Consider the following 20,067-nt stretch of genomic DNA (forward strand, 5'->3'; position numbering starts at 1 on the left):
TACTGTATCTCCAATGGGAGGACAGAGCTGCTCCTGTGCAGTAGAAAATGCACCAGGGTATGCTGGGCCATTTCTAGGACAAGTGCATGTACTGTACCTCCAATGGGAGGACAGAGCTGCTCCTGTGCAGCGGAGAATGCACCAGGGCATGCTGGGCCACTTCTAGGACGAGTGCTTGTACTGTACCTCCAATGGGAGGACAGAGCTGCTCCTGTGCAGTAGAGAATGCACCAGGGCATGCTGGGATATTTCTAGGACAATTTCTGATCTAGCAAATCACTTTTCCTGGTCCCTTGGAGTTCACTATGATGAGATTATACTGTATAATAAGTATTAAAATTCACATTCACTGTGCAAGCATTTTATTCCTTTACAACTTTCAGACTGACTTGTCTATTCCACTGATGTCCACTAACCAGCCTTGATTATTCCCTGAAATAGCCGGCATTCTATTACTCCCTGTGTCATTTTTCTATTTTATAGATTGCTATAGGAAGCCAGATTCCCAAGCAATTACTTATGAAATATGTTGCAAAAAATGGGTTTGACTCTTTTCCTAGTTTTCAGTAGAGTTTTATTCATATGTGGATCCTCTCTATTATACTCCATGCCACGTTTGAATTTGCTATCTTCACAAAACCGTCTGGTTCAGTATTTTTTATAACGCACATCGATTTTAGCTTTTATTGGTCACAGTACTTTCCGTTCAATTTGTGTATTACATGTCTTCAATCTCTGAAATATTTAATACAAAAAATACATGTTTACAATTTAAAATAGCTCTCTTCTATCACAGCCTTATATACATATGTTGTATTTACATATTTACACCGAGAACCTCTGTAAGGAATAAAATGTGCAGCTTCAAAGAGAACCTGTTGCAGTTGCTTCTGCTTGTAAACGTAATGCTACTTCAGTATAGGTACCACAAGGTTTATAAAAGTACCTTTATAGATGGCTAAACCCTTTTGTGTTGTGCCGAGCTGGTACCTACAACCTTGGACCTACAGTAGATTGAATAAAGGCCTTAAAGAGAACCCGAGGTGTGTTTAAAGAATGTTATCTGCATACAGAGGCTGGATCTGCCTATACAGCCCAGCCTCTGTTGCTATCCCAAACCCCACTAAGGTCCCCCTGCACTCTGCAATCCCTCATAAATCACAGCCATGCTGTGAGGCTGTGTTTACATCTGTAGTGTCAGTCTCAGCTGCTCCACCGCCTCCTGCATAGCTCTAGTCCCTGCCCCTGTCCCTTCCCTCCAATCAGCAGGGAGGGAAGGGATGCAGGCGGGGACTGGAGTTCTGCAGGAGGCGGGGAGAGCAGCAGACTGACACTATAGAGATAAACACAGCCAGCTCTGACAAGCTGTTTGTCAGCAGCGTGGCTGTGATTTATGAGGGATTGCAGAGTGCAGGGGGACCTTAGGGGGGTTTGGGATAGCAACAGAGGCTGGGCTGTATAGGCAGATCCAGCCTTTGTATGCAGATAATATTCTTCAAACCCACCTCGGGTTCTCTTTAAAGTGTATCCCAGGCGACATGTGACCTGCTGAGATACACATTTATTTGTACAGTGCAAAACATTAATAACCAGCTTGTTTTACTTGCTGCCTGAAATAGTTCATTTCTAGGTATGGAAGTGACAGCTTCTGTCTTGTCGGGAATATAGTAAGCCTCACTGATAAGCAGATTACAGTCATAAAAGTTTTCAATACAACTAGACAACTACAAACAGATCAAATACATGACCTATTTCTAACTCAGGGACACTTAATAGGCTCCACTGAGCAGTAGCAACAAAACATTCAATCTAGTTTGTAAATGTTTAAATATTAAATAAATCTATGGGATATCTAAAAAAAAAAGTAATTTTTAGGAGTACGAGCATAATTACAATTGTTTATCTCACCTCGGGTTCACGTTGGAGTATTATATTTAGGTGTATGTCCCAAACTTTTTGTTGGTCGCAAGCCAATAGGGGTGCAGTTTTTGACAGTTTAGTATTTTTGCATTAGTTTGTGTTCCAACAGAAAGGGGTAGTGCAGTGCTTCGAGTCAGAGATTTGAAGTCGTCTCAGGACACTCAGGAGCTGATCTGAACTGTTATAAGGCACTTGGACAATGTGTAAGGCCTGGAACCTACTACAAATCGCTAGTACAGCTGCGCGCGCTCGCGTTTAAGTATTGCTTTGTGGGCGATTTCATAAGCGCTTTCTGTCGATTTTGGGAGCGATTTTAAAAAGTGTAAGCTTTTGTTATAGTGATTTGCGATTAGCGATTTTAATTCTAATTGGTCCTTTCAAATTATTATATTTTTTTTACAGTTTGCAGTCATTTTAAATCGCACACAAATCGCTATGTGTAGCAATTCATGAGTGATTAGCCAGCGCTTTAATACTTTACATTTAAGCGCAAACACTCCCAAAAGGCTGCATGTCCTGCGATTGCGATTTTGCTAATCGCGGTCGCTACTGTGGAATTTGTTTCATTTATTTACATTGGCAGAGTATTTAGGGAAATCACTAGTGATTTAAAGCGTTCCCTAAACGCTCAAAAAAGCGCTCCAGTGGGTTCCAGGCCTGAGTTAGCGCAAGATGCCTGCAAATTAGACGTTACACTCCATGACTCATGTACAACAGAGGCGCCAGCAGGATAAAAGTCAATAACATTTTTAAAAATTGCTTGGAGGCGCTACACCTGCTATTGCCGAAATTCTGTTTTGTCCCCACATTTATTGCCTGATGAAGCGGGCTGGGCCTGCGAAACGCGTTGCACTGTTTTTGGGGTACCGTATAATAAATGTATTGATTTATATGAAGACAGGATCTAAGCCCACCACTTCCTCCAAGCAATTTTAAAAAATGTTATTTACTTTTATCCTGCTGGCGCCTCTGTTCTACATACAAATACTCTGTGTCCACTCCTGGTAGAGGGGAGTGCTACCCCCTTTCTTGTTTCTTTACTACAGAGAGCGACTTCTTATTCCTGAGTGAGGACAGGTCTAATCTCCTCACCTGCCCATTGAGTGGTTGCCTGAATGGTAACCCATGTTTGTGAGTATAAATTCTCTCACTAAACCACTTACCAATTGTCTTTAACATACTACACCATATTGGGCTCTCGGTTTTTTTCTATTGTATTTTTTCTATTGTATTTTCTATTTTACTCCGTGACACATGTGCAGTTAACTTTTTCTCCTGAATTTTCTCCTAGGAGATCATTTTTCATCTTCTATTTAAAATAACTTTTCAGCATTTTGCAATTGAAAAAAAATTACAAAAAGTAGTTAAAAAGGTATTATAAAAATTATTTTGAGCATTTTCTTGCTTGCTGGTTGTTTTAAAGTCATTTTATTGACTAGTTTAAAAATATCACCTAGGAGAAAACTCAGGAGAAAAAGTAAATTGCATACGGGCCCCTATCTTCTGTTTGTCCAAAGAAGCCCCCAACCTGGATTCTGCACTTTATACAGCCCTTCAAGTCTTGGGCTCCAACTTGATTCCCTTTACAGGTGTCCACCAACCAATGAGAGCGTTGGAGCACTGATGGTGAGTAGAGGTGGCAAATGAGATGCAAACAAGTTGATGCAGAGTTGTGCAAATTATGCATGCAAATGTATGCACCTTGACGTTGAACCAATCAAGTTAGGCCTCTTTTCCACGGACTGTTAAACAGTGTGCTCAGCAAGCAGTTGTCAGGCTGCAGTGAGCAGTTATCAAGCAGCAGTGAGCAGTTACCAGACAGTCGCAGGCAGTTGTGAGAGTTTGAGAGGCATTTCACTGCCTGTCAACAGTCCGTGGAAAAGAGGCCTAAGATTGGTTCATGTTCAAACTGCATAAATTTGCATATGAAATTTGCACAACTCTGATAAACTCATATTTATTTGCATCTCATTCACTATCCCTATTAGTGACAGTTGAGATGTTCTCACTATTTTTTGTCCAACAGGAAAAGATGGGATAAGGGAAAAACGCACTACTTTTTATTGTAGACCCACCATGGTGGAGACCTCTTGGAAACACAGGAAAGAGTTTGGACAATACCAAGAACTTTGCAGACACTTTGGGTTTAGAGAATGGTGAAGAACACCCCGGACCATGAGATCCACCAAATCTGGAATGGATTTTTTTAAAAAAAAAATAAAAATCCGGTCTGGAGTTCCTGGAAAGGAATATTTCCCTGTGCGTTCCCCAGTTCTATAAAATCAACCCCTTATTTTTAACTACAACTAGTTGACAGTATCAGTTTACAAAGCTACAAATATTTCGGCTAGGTTAACAGTGGGAGTTGCGTTGTGTACCCCGTAACGACAGGAATGCATCAGAATATGAAAGCAGCACTGAATGTTACGACGATACCATCATTGGGCCAATCGCTGCACTCGATCAGTAGCCGTGATCTATCACATGTCAATGCTACTGATCGAGAGCAGTGATTGGCCAATGATGGTTCCGTGGTACCTCCTGCGAGACCATCGGCACCAATTATCAAAAGGAGCAGAGGGCAGCTGTGATTGGCCGGTCTGGTGCCAGCACCCCCGCCTGATTGGTTGCATGCAAGAGCTTCCCCTCTGACTTGCCATGGTGATCTCTCGCTGGTAATGGGGTTTTACTGTAGCATGCCACCCGAGGATGAGGAGGGTAGTGTGTGTGCCAGGCAGGCAGGAGAGAAGAGGCAGGTGCCAGGTGGTCCAAATTGTTAGTCCAAACGCCCCCCTCCCCCCAGATTTTGCCACCTGAATCAAGTGATTCAGGTAGCTTCATGGTAAATCAACCCCTGAATGTAGCCTTTAGGCTCCATTGCAACACACCACTGCGAACGTAGCCTTACCGTTTGCTGTAAAAAGAGTATGGCAAAGGGATTCAAGATTTTAACTACCGACACATGCCGGTTTGTTGTTTACACTCAAGTACTGGCAGTCAAAAGTTGTAAGATTAAGATCGGCTCGGGAGGTCTTCTTGGCTCCAGTGTACAGGCTGTCAGACTTGCAGTTGGAGGTGTAGGCGGTGAAGTTGTTGACTCTGTAGAGTTCGGCTTGAGTTTTGCAGCAGCCGAGTTTGCTCATGAGTAAGAAGAAGTCTCTGCGAAAGGCCTTGGTGAAAATTGCATACAGGAACGGGTTTGCGCAGGAGTTCACCGGATAGAACAAAACCAGCAGTATTTTTGAATTGGTCACAGTGATGAGAGGAACCTTAAAGGCGGCCGATATGGCAAAGAAAGATATGGGCGCCATGCAGGTGAAGTCGGTGAAGATGAGCACCGCCATCTTCTTGGCTATTTTTGTATCTTTATTGGTTGGCGCCAGCTCCGGGTTTTGGACCGCTATGTAAATTTTGATGTAACAGGCACAAATGATAATAAAGGCAAGGACGTTGAGCACCAAGATGATTATAATGTACGCTTGAGAGAGAGGCGTTTCTATGTCCATCGGTAAGCATATGCTCACCTTAATATAATTGCTGACTCCGACGAGGGGCATCAGAGCAATGACCAAAGAAAAAACCCAGCCCCCCAGCATGATGAGAATGGCATGCCGTAGCCTCAGCTTCCGGTCCAGTTGCATTGCATAGGTTATGGTGTGCCACCTCTCCAAGGTGATCACAGTCAACGTGTAGACGGACAGCTCGCTGGAGAACACTGTGAAGAATCCGGCCGCACTGCAGCCGCTCCCGGTTTGCCAGTCGATAGCATGGTTGTAATACTGACTTTTGGTTTTAGCATCCACTGAAGCGATAAGAAGCAAGTATATCCCCATGCAGAAGTCTGCGAAGGACAGGTTGCACATCAGGAAGCGAGGAACGGTAAGTTTATAATGGCTCGTTAGAAGGACGAATAAGACGACAGCATTGCCTGCGATGGCAAGTATACTGATAAACCAGATCAGGACTCGGAGGAAGTTATAACCCATGATGTCTTCACAAGGGTTGAACGCGTCTGGCTCAGGAACACATCTCAACATTCGAGGAGGACACAGATAGTAATAATCTTCTGCTAGGTCTACACTGGAAAAAAAAAGAAGTAAGGTATATGTAAATATCTCATAGGATAACCAAATAAGAAGAAAAGACTGTGAAAAGCAATAACTACTCAATCGATAGATCATTCTATAAAGCAATAACATATTACGCAACGCTGTACACTAGGGGAGACATTACAACATTAACCAGCAGTCTCTGGCCCCTTAAAGGGAACCCAAACTGAGAAGGATATGGATTTTTCCTTTTAAAATAATACCGGTTGCCTGACTCTCCTGCTGATCCTGTGTCTCTAATACTTTTAGCCACAGCCCCTGAACAAGCATGCAGATCAGGTGCTCTGACTGAAGTCAGACTGGTTTAGCTGCATGCTTGTTTCAGGTGTGTGATTCAGCCACTACTGCAGCCAAAGAGTTCAGCAGGACTGCCAGGCAACTGGTATTGTTTAAAAGGAAACATCCATATCCCTCTCAGTTTAGGTTCACTTTAAGGACCAGAGACTGCTGATATGAAAAAATGGGTCTTACCGACGAATTGCTGCATGGACCCGCCACTCACCCATCGCCGCATGCTCATCGCTCTACTATCCCTATGGTGGCAGAACTCTGTGAGCTATTCAGGAGTCGATTTCACTGGCTTCTGACCCTGTCATCCATGTGAGCCAATGGGATTGGCTCATAGTGGTCACGGGGTCAGGAGCCAATGTAAGCAGGGACAAGCACTGTCAGGATATTTCCTAAATGTGATCTGGCACACCAGGGGTTTGATGTTGATTCATGCAAGATTTTGCCCCGGTTCAGGGGTTACTTTTATTACCCTTGCTCAACTCCTTTCAACGCCCCCAGCACCATGCTGCAGGCAATATTTAATCAAGCTAGGGGTCTAGATGCTCTTAATAACTGAAGTTGGCCACAGAGCTTTAACTTGCTGTAAGTTGCTTTGTGTGCCTCTCATTAGCCTTACCCTATTCAGCAGTGGTGCATTGTGGGTAACCACAGTTGCACACGTAAATCTGAAACATCGCAAATGCCTCCTGTTTTAAGAAGGAAACCCACACTATCCTTACCCTTTGGCTTCTCAGATTTCTTCTTGGTAATTTATGCCTCACCCTTCTATACATAACTATAGCTGACCTTTAGGCCTCTTTCACAGTGCGGCGTTAGTCGCACATTAAAACAACATTTACTGCAGAATAACTCACTGCAATGAAAAATCAATGCCCTATTCACAGTGCACACGTTGCGTTTGTGTGTAACGTGTAGCGTTATTAGAAAGTGCTGCAGGCTGTGCATTATACACGTTATTAGCTGCGTTGGACTGTTTGCACATGCTCAGTGATGACTTGGAAGCATACTTTTCAGAGCCTGTATGCTCTACTGTATGTGACGATAACGGGGCATAGAGTTGCAGTGCAGTTGCATTGTGATTTGTGTTGCGACTTTAACGTCGCATCAAAACGCAACGTCCTACTGTGAAAGAGACCTTGCTGTCTTTTGTTGGCATTGCCCAGCTTTTTGTTATGCTATTTGGAATCCAAAGGGTGGAGAGTACTAGGACAGCATAAATTGGTTTTGGGTTGACCGTGCTCGTTGGAATTGTTTGGTACCCCAAAATACACAACAAAGCAGCATGTGACTTGACTTGGACATTAGTCTTTTTTTGTTATTTTGATGGACTTACTTTGACTGTTCCCAAGTTGAGATATCACACTGACGTGTCAGGTTTCCAAAATGGTTCAGTGGGGGGGAATTTAATCTAAGAGAAAAAAGACAAACACATTTATCATATTACTTTCATGATGTTATTTTGCCAGTTAATTATCAGTGTGGTACAATCAACATAACATCAGACGTTACATTAAATTTGATTTAAGGATTGCATAAGACAAGGCTGACCAAATGGTGTCCAGTAGGGATCCTCATTCGGATTTCGCGGAATTGACATTTCCGATTGGAAAACGGATCTCGGAAATCAGATTTCTGCAGAAATACTTTTACAGAAATTTTAGCCCCATCACAGAACTCGGAAACAATGGGCCAATCAGAGAATGCAAAAACAACTCGGAAGTATTTGGCCAATCAGAGAATGCAAAAAATGACCCCAAAAAACACTACTCTAAAATCGGAAACCGATCGGAAATCTGCAGAATCGGTAATCGGCATTGTTAATCCTCGAAAGCTTTTTATTTATTTTTTAACATCCAGGCATGCAAGAATAGTTTTCAGTTTTACTTGGTTAACTGAATCAAGCACAATGCTACAGCTAGCCTTTAAAGGGGAACTGAAGTAAGAGGTATACGGAGGCTGCCATATTTATTTCCTTTTAATTAATACCAGTTGCCTGGCAGCCCTGCTGGTCTATTTCTCTGCAGTAGTATCTGAATAACACCAGACACTAGCATGCAGCTAGTCTTGTCAGATCTGACTTTAAAGTCTGACACACCTGATCTGCTGCATGCTTGTTCAGGGGCTATGGCTAATAGTATTAGAGGCGGAGGATCAGCAGGGCTGCCAGGCAACTGGTATTGCTTAAAAGGAAATAAACATGGCAGCCTCCATATACATCTCTTCAGTTCCCCTTTAAAGGGATACTGTAGGGGGGTCAGGGGAAAATGAGTTGAACTTACCCGGGGCTTCTAATGGCCCCCCGCAGACATCCTGTGTTGGCGCAGCCATTCACCGATGCTCTGGCCCCGCCTCCGGTTCACTTATGGAATTTCAGACTTTAAAGTTTGAAAACCACTGCGCTTGCACGCCCGTGTCCTCGCTCCTGCTGTTGTCACCAGGAGCATACTGCGCAGACACAGACCATACTGGGCCTGTGCAGTACGCTCCTGGTGACATCAGGGGAAGCGAGGAAACGGCAACGCAGGCGCAGTGGTTTTCTGACTTTAAAGTCTGAAATTCCATAAGTGAACCGGAGGCGGGGCCTGAGCATCACGGAGTGGCTGCGCCAACACAGGATGTCTGCGGGGGACCATTAGAAGCCCCGGGTAAGTTCAACTCATTTTCCCCTGACCCCCCTACAGTATCCCTTTAATGCTACTAATAACTATTACTGAATTACAGAAGGCCACCAGCACTTTACCACCATCACAAGCCGTACACTGACTACATTGTATCAAAGCATCATACAACATGTTCAGTGTTCTCCTGTGAGAAGATATAATAAAATATTGACAAAAATGTGAGATACTGTATTTATTTTACATTTATATTACATTTACACATTTATATTTTTGATTTATATTTTACATTTATATTTTTAATACTACACAGAGTAAAAAAAGAAATACTAATATGTTTAAAAAAAAAGAACAATATGATTAGGTGAAGTATTTTGGCATCTGGGATTGTATGAAGGTTTTCCCTGAAGTTATTTCATTTTACAGAAGGAAACAAATCATTCCAAAATATTGCACACGGTATAATTAATAACTTTTTATAAGAACTCAACTCCATGCTAATCTTTCCAAAGTCAAGTTTACAAAAACAAATTTTAATATGTTAATAATGACATTTAGTTGATTACCATTTGTAATCCAAAATTGCATAATAATGGCTTAAAACCGGCAGCCAGCATAGCCAGCCCTGCTACCTTTCAAGCTTTACTGACAAATCCATAACAAGATTATTGCCAATGTTGTGATAATTGCAGTGATAAAATACATTGTAATTTTAACAATTTGTTAGCAGCTGAAAAGTAATGCATTCTTCATTGTTTCAGTATTACTAGTGTAGTCTGAGGTGCTTGATGTCTCCTCGTCACACAGTTACTGTATCACTTAAAGAGACACTGAAGCGAAAAAAAATATGATATAATGAATTGGTTGTGTACTATGAATAATTACTAGAAGATTAGCAGCAAAGAAAATATTCTCATACTTTTATTTTCAGGTATATAGTGTTTTTTCTAACATTGCATCATTCTATAATATGTGCAGATTACACAACACTCAGCATTCAAAATGAGTCTTTCAGAGCAGTCTGTGAAGTAATGACATCTCCTCTAGCAGAGGAAAAGTAAACAGGTTAATTACAGTTGAGATAATAAAAGTCAGATAACAGCCCTCTCCACGACTAACTTAGTCGGAGAGCTTAATAGCTTTTTTGCATAGAGATAACAACTGGAGTTTCTCAACTCTTCCTGTACTGGAAACAATTAGACTGATGTATCTGATCTTAATGTTTTATTTCTTAACTGTGCTACACATACAAATCATAATATCATCTTTTTTTTTTCCGCTTCAGTGTCTCTTTAAGATATAACCACATCTGAATTATAGCATTAGTTTGGTTTTTGGAAATATTATTCCTCATATTGAAACTACAAAATCTATATTCACCAGACTGCTGACTAAGGGCCAGCGCACACCAAAAATCGCTAGTGTAATCGCAAACGCTCAGCGCTTTTTGAAATTATTCTAGGCATGGGCCTAGTGATTTTCTAATCATGCCTAGTGATCTGTGGAGCGGTTTCGCATCGCGTTTTTCAATTTTTGTTACAGTAGGGCTTCTGTAACAAAAACGCTTGGAAAATCGCTCTGATCTACCGCTTTTCAGAACGATTTTCCACTTTGCTATACTCAACATTGAGGCTGAATCGCCTCAGAAATCTGCAAAAATGCTGCAGGACCCGAGTTTGCGTTTGGGGAAAAAAATGAATCGCTCTGGTGAGCTCCATCCCATTGAAATACATTAGCCAAGCACTTTTCAAAGTGCAAGCGTTTTTAAAAAACGCTCAGAACCGCTCTTGGTGTGCACCAGGCCTTAGCCCAGTTTGTCCAATCTTTCTTAAGGCTCATACACACATCAGACTATAGTCTTTGGATAATGAAAGATCACAGACCAATCTTACCACCCTTCATGTAGTATGAGAGCCACACTCTACACCAGGGGTCTCAAACTCAATTTACCTGGGGGCCGCAGGAGGCAAAGTCAGGATGAGGCTGGGCCACATAAGGGAGTTCACGTGTCCCCACCGCAAAACGAGGACTGCAGAGCCCCCAAATCGCCCTGGGGGGCAATCCGCCGGCATTTCCTGGAAGGGGCAGAGCTTTCAGCTTCAGCTCTGCCCCTCCTGACGTCAATCGCGGCGGATCGCCGCCTCTGCCCGCCCCTCTCACTCTTCCTTCACAGAGAGGGGCGGGGGAGAGGCGGCGATCCATTCGGCGATTGACGTCAGGAGGGGCAGAGCTACAGCTGGAAGCTCTGCCCCTCAGCGTAGTCGTGGATGTTTGCGCGGGGGATTTGGGGGTCTGCAGCCCTTGTTTAGCGGCGGGGATGCGGCGGATTACTTGGGAGCACTGAAGCGAACTACAAGGTAAAATGGGAAAATATAGTTCGCTTCCGTGTCTCTTTTGCTTTTGCCGGCAGGCAGGGCCGGTTTAAGCAACAATGGGGCCCTAGAGCAAAATAAACCTGCCCCCCCCCCCCCCAACAGATACCCTGGAACAAAAATCGGCATTAGGGGACCTTTTTTGCAGCTGGTATAGTCAGGGTGTGAAGCCCCAATCGGTCGGAGCTCCACATTCTGGCTATCCCAGCCTGCATGGGGACAAGGGGTTAAAAAGTTTCAGGAGGGGGGACCCCACATAATTTTTTTAGAAAAAAATTCCTACACTCTAAACATAAAAAAAAAATTGGGAAAATAGGAAAAAATGCCAGGAATCTTCATACAGCCATATTGCGGCTGTATAGCGATCCCTGGCCAAAGCGCTGCGGCTGCGTATGGACCCCCTGGAAACCCTGTCAGGAAATGTATTGCTCTTTCTTTTGATACATGTAAAATTACACTACCGTTAGGTTTGTTACTAAAAGTGACATTTACCGCATTTAAAAGTATACTTTTTTCCTTCGAAACTTTAAAATTGATTTTCTCAAAAACTATAAGGTCTTTTTGAAAAATTGTTTTTTCCTCTTATTCCTAATGATCTCCTTAACATATCCTGCAAATTTAGGGTTTCTAGCATTTAAGGTGGATTTGCTATTAACCATTAAAGTCGGCGGGTTTTTAAATGTGTATTTTTTTCCTTTGCAACTTTAAAATCGATTTTCTCAAAAACTATAAGGCCGATTTGAAACATTTTTTTTCCTCTTGTAGCCACTGGGGGCCCCTACAAGCTCTTGGGCCCTGGGGCCACAAAATATTGTATCGAGGGCCGCAAATGGCCCGCGGGCCGCGAGTTTGAGACCCCTGCTCTACACAGTCTATTCTATTGAGCTGTACTCCCCATCAGACAGAAATCTTTGCAAGATGCTGCACACACAGATGCTGCACAGACACAAAAGATCAGTATCTGCAAAAGATCTGTTCCTGCAAAATGCATTCATAGTCTATGATATCTGCAGATCATCATACACACCTTGTTTAACAGACATTCATCTGCAGATCAGATCCACCAGGATGGATTTTCAGATCTGCAGATGATTGTCTGATCTGCAGATGAGCACAGCTCAGTACACTTCAACGCAATCTGATAATTCTGGAGGGCAACAGCAATCGTATCAATTAGCATTTAAGGGAAGTTAAATGTTTGAGTATTTACCATTCCAGTAGCTTCAAAAGCATTTATATCTTTTTTCCATTGCGTCTAAAGGTCCGTACACACGCCGGACTGGAGGCAACAACGGGTCCGTCGTCACCTCCCGCTGGGTGGGCGTTCCAGCGACAGTCCGGCGTGTGTACAGTCTGTCGGCGGACTGATACGGCTGTTTCTGAGCGATCCGCCGTGGACAAAGAGGACGCAGGAGAGGAGACAGAGATTGATGAGTAGACTACACCAGAGGCAAGTATGTTTATTTTGACTTTTAATTTTCAGTTCAGGTTTTCCTTAAAGAGAATCTGTACTCTAATATTCTTACAATAAAAAGCATACCATTCTATTCATTATTTTCTCCTGTGCCCCTCTGTGCTGTTTCTGCCACTCCCTGCTGCAATCCTGGCTTGTAATTAACAGTTTTAGGCAGTGTTTACAAACAAACTAACCAGCTTCTAATAGGCTCAGCTAAGCATAGTGTGTGAGTCACTCAGAGTATGCAGGGGGCCTGCGGAGGGTGTGTATCGCTTCTACCAATCACAAGCAGCCCTGCACATTCCACACAATCAAGCTTTAGCCCGACAAACAGGACAGAGGAAAGATACATTGATTTATTACAGAGACAGTGCAGTTAGGAAAGACTGCAGTAAGCCAGAGCAGATTAGAACAGGCATAGGAACTTATAGGATAGAAGAACTAAGGCTGAAAAATTTGTTACAGAGTCTCTTTAAAGCTCGTGTGAACTGGGGCTAATGGGGATGTGATTCATTCCAATTGGATATGAGCAGGCAGAGATCAGTCGCAGAGGATCCATGAAATGGTGAAGCAGTGAGGATTTTTGGGGCACATTTTGTGCATAATTAATGATGTGGACGAGTTGCGGTAAACGCATCTGTTTAGGATGCCCTGGCATCTTTCACATTACATCTGCTGCGTCTGTGTCGCCACCTGTCTGCTGGTCTGCGGTACAGTCCGCCATCATCCGCGCGGCCCGCTGCCATCCCTGCGTATCCCAGAACAGAAGCGAGAGCAGGAGAAGCATGGGGCCCCTTGCTGGATTGTAAGATATCAATGTGAATCCTACCTAGCAACAGGGCGGATTCTCATTGGCCCACCATAAGCCAATGAGAATTTTATCTGTTGCAGCAGGTTTTTTTGGGCAAACCAATGGGCTGCACTGCAATACTTTTGCTCTCCGCCCCCCCTGCGGTGGACCGACGGCGATGGCAGAACCGAATACACAGGATAGGTGTGCGGTTTTCATGCGGCCACCAAAAGGCTTCCATTGTGTATGATTTGCAGGTGTTAATGGAAGCAGGTCAGGACTTTGCATTTGCGTTCCAGTCCAGGCGTGTTGTGTTTGCGTTCTGATTGACATTGTGAACGGATCCAATTAATAATGCAGGATGCGTTCACTGTCTGATTTTTGTGTTTTCCTGCCTTCCGGAAAAGGCCACATTTTTTTCCTGGAAATTGAACGGGGCCTGAACTACTTTTTCTTCCCACAGATTTGCTTTTATTTCCATTTAGTCGCAGTTTTCTGTTGATGTAGGTGGCAGCAGGGGCGTAGCAATAGGGGTTGCAGAGGTAGCGACCGCATCGGGGCCCTTGGGCCAGAGGGGCCCCGAAGGGCCCTCCCTCAACTACAGTATTAGCTCTCTATTGGTCCTGTGCTCATAATAATAACTTCAATAGATACTTTGAATAGTGATAATCCTTAACAAACTGTTTCCCATCCTTTTCTTGCACCTCTGACACTGTAGTTGCCCTTGGCAGGTTTTGGTGCGCCGTATCAATTGTTACGTATAGAGTGCTTGGGGGGGCCCCATTGTAAAACTTGCATCGGGGCCCACCGCTCCTTAGCTACGCCACTGCGTGGCAGGTATAGCTAAAATTACCCTTTCATCTTAATACTGTAATAATGCTAAAAACCTTTCTATGCATCAGTGCAATTCTATGCATCAGTGCAATTCTATGCATCAGTGCAATTAACAGACCTTAATGCTGACAAGGCAAAAACCCTTGTGCTCAAGAAGAATAGGCATTATGCGTCAGATGCAATTGTCACTCACCAGTGTTAACCACAGTTGGGTCCGATAATCAGGTGGGGATAACGTCACCGGATCCATGTGCATTTAACCCTAAGTGGGGTGTTCAACAACTCACTTGGACGATGATATTGCCCAGCGAGTTCTTTGCACCCATCTCTATTGTACTTTTTATGCTGTTAGGAAGCGATGCTTCCCATTAGACATGAGCATTAGCTTATACCTGCAAAAAGCACCTCTGAATATCCGCCCTCCTGCCACAACTCCTGTCGCTGAATCAAGCCTATTCAGATAAGCAATTAGGGCCGTTTTCTCTACCCGTCATGCGCAGCTGCAACTTCCTGGTAGCGAGTACGCAGGTGAATCCCAGAAGCTCTGCCATGCACGGCTATGAGATTCGCTGCCTCACGCTCTAAAAAAAATGCTGCAATGTCGTCCAAATCGCTAAGGCAAGCGATTTGGATGGCGGCAGCATTATCCCCTATGGCAGAGTTTTCCCACGCGATTTGCTTGCGGGGAAACTCTAGGGATTCAGTCCAACTTCCGCAGCAGTGGAACCGGGCCCTAAGCGATAAGCACTAGAGCCCTGACAAAGCATCTTTGAAGCTCCCACTGGAATACCTCCATTGGCAGGGATGCTCTCACGAGTAATAACGAGTGCTTAAAGGAATACTTAAGGCAAAAATAAAAAATGAGTTTTACTCACCCGGGGCATCCCTCAGCCCCCTGAAGCTGGATGGTGCCCTCGCAGCCCCGCTCCGATCGTCCTGTCCCCGCCGGCGGCTACTTCCGGGTCCGGGTGAGTAAAACTCATTTTTTATTTTTGCCTTAAGTATTCCTTTAAGCACTCAAATTCATGATTTAAATGAGCCTTAATTAGCTGAGGTGTGCAGCAGGGAGTGAAGGGGTTATTTACCCATAAGTGCCCATCCTCCCTGTGCTCCAAATAGCTTGCACGCGTCCTATTGGTTGCGTTGCAAGCCTCACTGCTTGCACTTCCTCCTTCAAGCCGGAAGTGCGTGGTGGTGAGGCTTGCAACGCGACCAATAGGACACGTGCAAGCTATCTGGAGCGCAGGGAGGATGGGCACTTATGGGTAAATATCCCCTTCACTCCCTGCCGCACACCTAATTAATAAATGAGCTAATTAAAGCTCATTTAAATCACGAAATCGAGTGCTTAAGCACTTATTATTACTCATGAGAGCATTACTGCCCATTGGTTCGCTGTCTGGACCAATGAGATTCTGAACGGATATTCAGTGACAGCACCACTGAAGGACAGAAGTACTGAAGGACAGGACCTTAGCGCAAAACCTCGCTCCCCGGGATACGCTCCCATATGCCGGGATTGCCTGCCGGCATTTGCAAGCTATTTATCACCCGTAATAGAATACGGTATGTGTAATGTAACAAATGCAGCCACCAATTGCTCCTCCCAGGGCCGGTCAGCAGACCAAAAGACCTGAGGGAATCTAACCCAGTAGGTATGACAGATCTTCCACTCCAGGGGCCCCAGGGGCCCAGCTGCAGGTGTGATCATTACAACCTCTGACTTCTGGCCCCCCAAGGAACCTGGATGGGGCCTGCAAAAAATGGCCTATCTTGCCACTGAGGAGAAGCTGGCCCTGGTTGGTGAGTTTACTTTAAAAGACTACATACAACTTAACAAACTCTGCATGACCATATGCATTAAGGAGCACTGCAGCAAAAAAGTAAGCAGTTAAAATCTCACAGAGCTGACAAGTTTTGGACTAGTCAATCTCTTCATGGGGGATTCTCATAGTTTTCTTTGTTTTCAAAAGCCTTTCCTGAACAGCCGTTTAACCACTTGCCGACCAATGGATTTTTCACTGATCGGTGCTGCGGGGGCTCTACAGCCCGCAGCACCGATCAGGAGTGCAGCAGGGCGATCAGACTACCCCCCTTTTTTCCCCACTAGGGGGATGTCCTGCTGGGGGGGTCTGATCGCCGCCAGCCATCTGCGTTTTGCGGGGGGGGGGCTTCTCAAAGCCCCCCTCCGCAGCCATTTCCGCCCTCTTCCTCCTTACCTACCTGCCTCCCTCTCTTCGTAATGCGCAGGACGGAGTTCCGTCCTGCGCATTGAAGGATAGGCTTCAGCCTATCATATGCCGGCGATCCCCGGCCAATCAGAGGCCGGGGATCGCCGATCTGCCTTACGGCGCTGCTGCGCAGCAGCGCCGTATGATGTAAACAGCGGGGATTTCTTCCCCGCCTGTTTACATTTTGCCGGAGAGCTGCGATCGGCGGCTCTCCGGCTGTTCACGGAGACACCCTCCGTGAACTGACATGGAAAGGCCGCTCGATCGAGCGGCCGTTTCCATGGTAACCCGCAGACGACCAGTTTACGCCAATCGGCGTTAGCTGGTCGTCAAGAGGTTAACAGATACAATTGCAAGATACCAGCCAGCCTCCCTACTGATTTACATACTATTTTGTCAGTTAGACTGAGCAACTGCCATTCAGGAAACGCCAAGAAAACCCTGAGAATCCCCCATGAGGAGATAGACTAGGCCAAAACCTGCCGGTTCTGCCAGGTTTTAGCTTCTTAGTTTGTTCGCTGGAGTGGTCCTTTAAAGCCGGCCTGAACTTAGAAATTCCTCTCTGCTCTAAAAGATAAAAAAAATCCTTACTACAGCATATAGAGCTCCTACAGAGATGTTGCAGTCTGGTTACTTCCTGGTATCCTGGGAGCACAGAAAGGGTTAACCTCCTGTGTTTACATATTAGCTCAGAATTCGGCGGAGTCGGCAGACAACTGACAGCTCAAATAACACTAGCTCATTACTTTCTGAGAAGGGAGAATTAGACAGGCTGTTCTCTGCAAACACACACAGGGTGGATTTCTCTGCATTCTCCCTCTCTCCTCTGTAAGCGTTCAGGTCTGCTTTAAGAACAAATGAGCGTTAAACAGGGCATTCATTATACTCTGTGGTATATTTAACACTTCATGCTTAATGCATCATACTGTATTTTTAATTTGTTCTGGTTTTGTATCAGAAAACTGCCCACGCATGAGATTTTTATCCCTAATGTGACTTTTATTTAACGTAAGCGCTCTCACAGAGAAGGCAAGTCTTTTTGACTTGGGGCAAGGAAGCAATAATACGGAAGATATCTCTAAGCACAAGAAGTGCTGAACGCAGAGGAGATTTCACCGCTGCTGCAGCCTGCTAGACACTGCCAAGGAAAAAATATAAAAAATAAAAAAGCATATTGGCGATAGTGGGATTTAATTACCCGCAGTGTGTCAGGAAAGATGTCAGGGGATTTGCTAGTTATGAATATCGCTGCGCTTTATTTCTTGGGCAAAAATCATTAAATTGGGTAGGTTTTTTTTTATTTTATTTTTTTTCTTATTTCACTTAAAGAGAGCAGTTAGAATGGAAACATGTTCATGACGAGGGCGATATTTAATGCAGCCTAATGATTTCATTAACCAGCAGCAGAGGTAACTATCTAAATAATTTAACGAACACGCAGCCGCTTAGCTCTGGTTAATATATTAACTTGTATGAGGTAGTTACCATATTATAATAATAGGTCTACTTAAAGAGGACTTCATTTGTTAGGTAACGCTTTCGCCGCTTAATCAGTCGAGGGGGGAGGGGATGGGTAGGGGGAATCTTATGTCTTACAAAATGTTTTAAATTAAAAAATGTACCTAAAAGTGAATCCCGACAGTCTAGTACTGTCCCGATAGATGCCTCTGTCAGGGATGTGGAAGTAACATGATCAGAGCCTTAGGGCCCGTTCAGATCACAAATGCGGATGGCCATGCGTGCGGAACGCATGCGGAAACGCAACGCGTACGAACGCACGCCATCCGCGTTCGTATGCGTTGCGTGGCTGATCCCATCACTGAAAAGTGAATGGGACAGCCGCGCGTTTTAGCAAAATCTGCGTGCAGCATGCGTTCCCGGACCGCACAGGTCCGGAGCGCATGCTGTGTGAACATCAGACATTGCACTCTATGCAATGTCTGATGTCCTGCGTGTCGGCCCCCCCGCACGCGTTTCCAAAATGGGGCTGGAAAATAAAATAAAAAAAACTGCTGCGCTGCCCCCGTGGCGGAATTTTTCATACCGCCAGGGGGGTTAATGAATAAAAATGCTTTTTTTTTTTTTTTTACAATGTTCATTTAAAAATCATTTAGTCATTGTTTGCCCGTTGTAAAATCTTTCCTCTCCCTGATTTACAGTCTGAAATTTATTCCAGGTGGTGACATTTTTAGTTCTGTCAGGTGATCTCTGCACAATGTTTGTTGACTGAGCGTTCTGAAGCCAGTACAAAATGCACCTGGTCTCTCAGAATGCTTGGGCAGGGAGATAATTCCGTATAACTAATCAGCCTAGGCTACATATCACTTTGGGGGGCGATGTTACATTCAATATACAGCAATATATATTGTATCGGGATAAAATGAGTTAAAGTTACCTGGGGCTTCTATTGGTCCCCCGCAGGCATCCTGTGCCCGCGCAGCCGCTCACCGATGCTCCGGCTCCGCCTCCGGTTCACTTCTGGAATTTCAGACTTTAGAGTCTGAAAACCACTGCGCCTGCGTTGCTGTGTCCTTGCTCCCGCTGATGTCACCAGGAGCGTACTGCGCAGGCCCAGTATGGTCTGTGTCTGCGCAGTACACTCCTGTTGACATCAGCGGGATCGAGGACACAGCAATGCAGGCGCAGTGGTTTTCCGACTTTAAAGTCAGAAATTCCAGAAGTGACCCGGAGGCGGGGCTGGAGCATCGGTGAGTGATTGCACAGGCACAGGATGTCTGCAGGGGACCGTTAGAAGCCCCGGGTAAGTTCAACTCATTTTCCCCCGACCCCCCTACAGTGTCCCTTTAACCCTTTGTGGACCAGCACCCTCTGCCCCCTTAAGGACCAGAGGGTGCTGGTCCAGCAAACCGCCGCTTCCCGACGAATCGCCGCAAGTTACCGTCGCTCCCGCCGGACACGCCGCTCTGTCCCCGCCGCAGGCTGCTCGCTCTGCCGTCGGTATGACGGCAGAGCGCTGTGCACCGGTCAGGAGCCGCTTTCATTGGCTCCTGACCCTGTCATTCCATGTAAGCCAATGAGAGCGGCTTACATGAATGACAGGGCCAGGAGCCAATGAAAACGGCTCCTGCCTGGCTCACAGTGCTCTGCCGTCATAGAGGCGGCAGGGCAGCAACGAGCGGCGGACTCAGAGCGGACCGAGCGGCGGAGACGGGCGGGGGCGCACGGCCAATGGGACGTAGAAGATACGTCCGGTCAGGACCGCAGCGCCCCCTGCCCGCCGTAAATTTATACTCGCTCGGTCCGAAAGTGGTTAAGAAGGGATTCTGATGCTGAAACCAGGAAAATGACCATAAAAATGGGTATCTTGAATAATTTACTGCATTCTTGTAATGCTTGGGGGTTATACTTTGACCACCCAGAGCAACAAGGCTGGTAGCTGAATAATGGAAGAGGCTACACAGGTTGCCCAGAACAACTGCAGCTCT

General features: G+C 45.1%; 1 protein-coding gene across 2 annotated transcripts in view; it reads right to left on the reverse strand.

Moving 5' to 3' along the window:
- Nucleotides 1-1,507: 1,507 nt before the first annotated feature.
- Nucleotides 1,508-20,067, reverse strand: part of LHCGR (luteinizing hormone/choriogonadotropin receptor) — a 143,488-nt gene continuing 124,928 nt past the window's right edge. For both annotated transcript variants that reach the window (XM_068233069.1, XM_068233068.1), the window contains 2 exons: nt 7,654-7,728; nt 1,508-6,000 (listed from right to left, as the gene is read on the reverse strand). In XM_068233069.1, the coding sequence (XP_068089170.1) occupies nt 4,869-6,000; nt 7,654-7,728 (1,207 nt within the window). In that variant the 3' untranslated portion in view covers nt 1,508-4,868. The remainder of the gene's footprint in view (nt 6,001-7,653; nt 7,729-20,067) is intronic.

This window comes from Hyperolius riggenbachi, chromosome 4, assembly GCF_040937935.1.
Source record: "Hyperolius riggenbachi isolate aHypRig1 chromosome 4, aHypRig1.pri, whole genome shotgun sequence".
NCBI lineage: Eukaryota > Metazoa > Chordata > Amphibia > Anura > Hyperoliidae > Hyperolius > Hyperolius riggenbachi.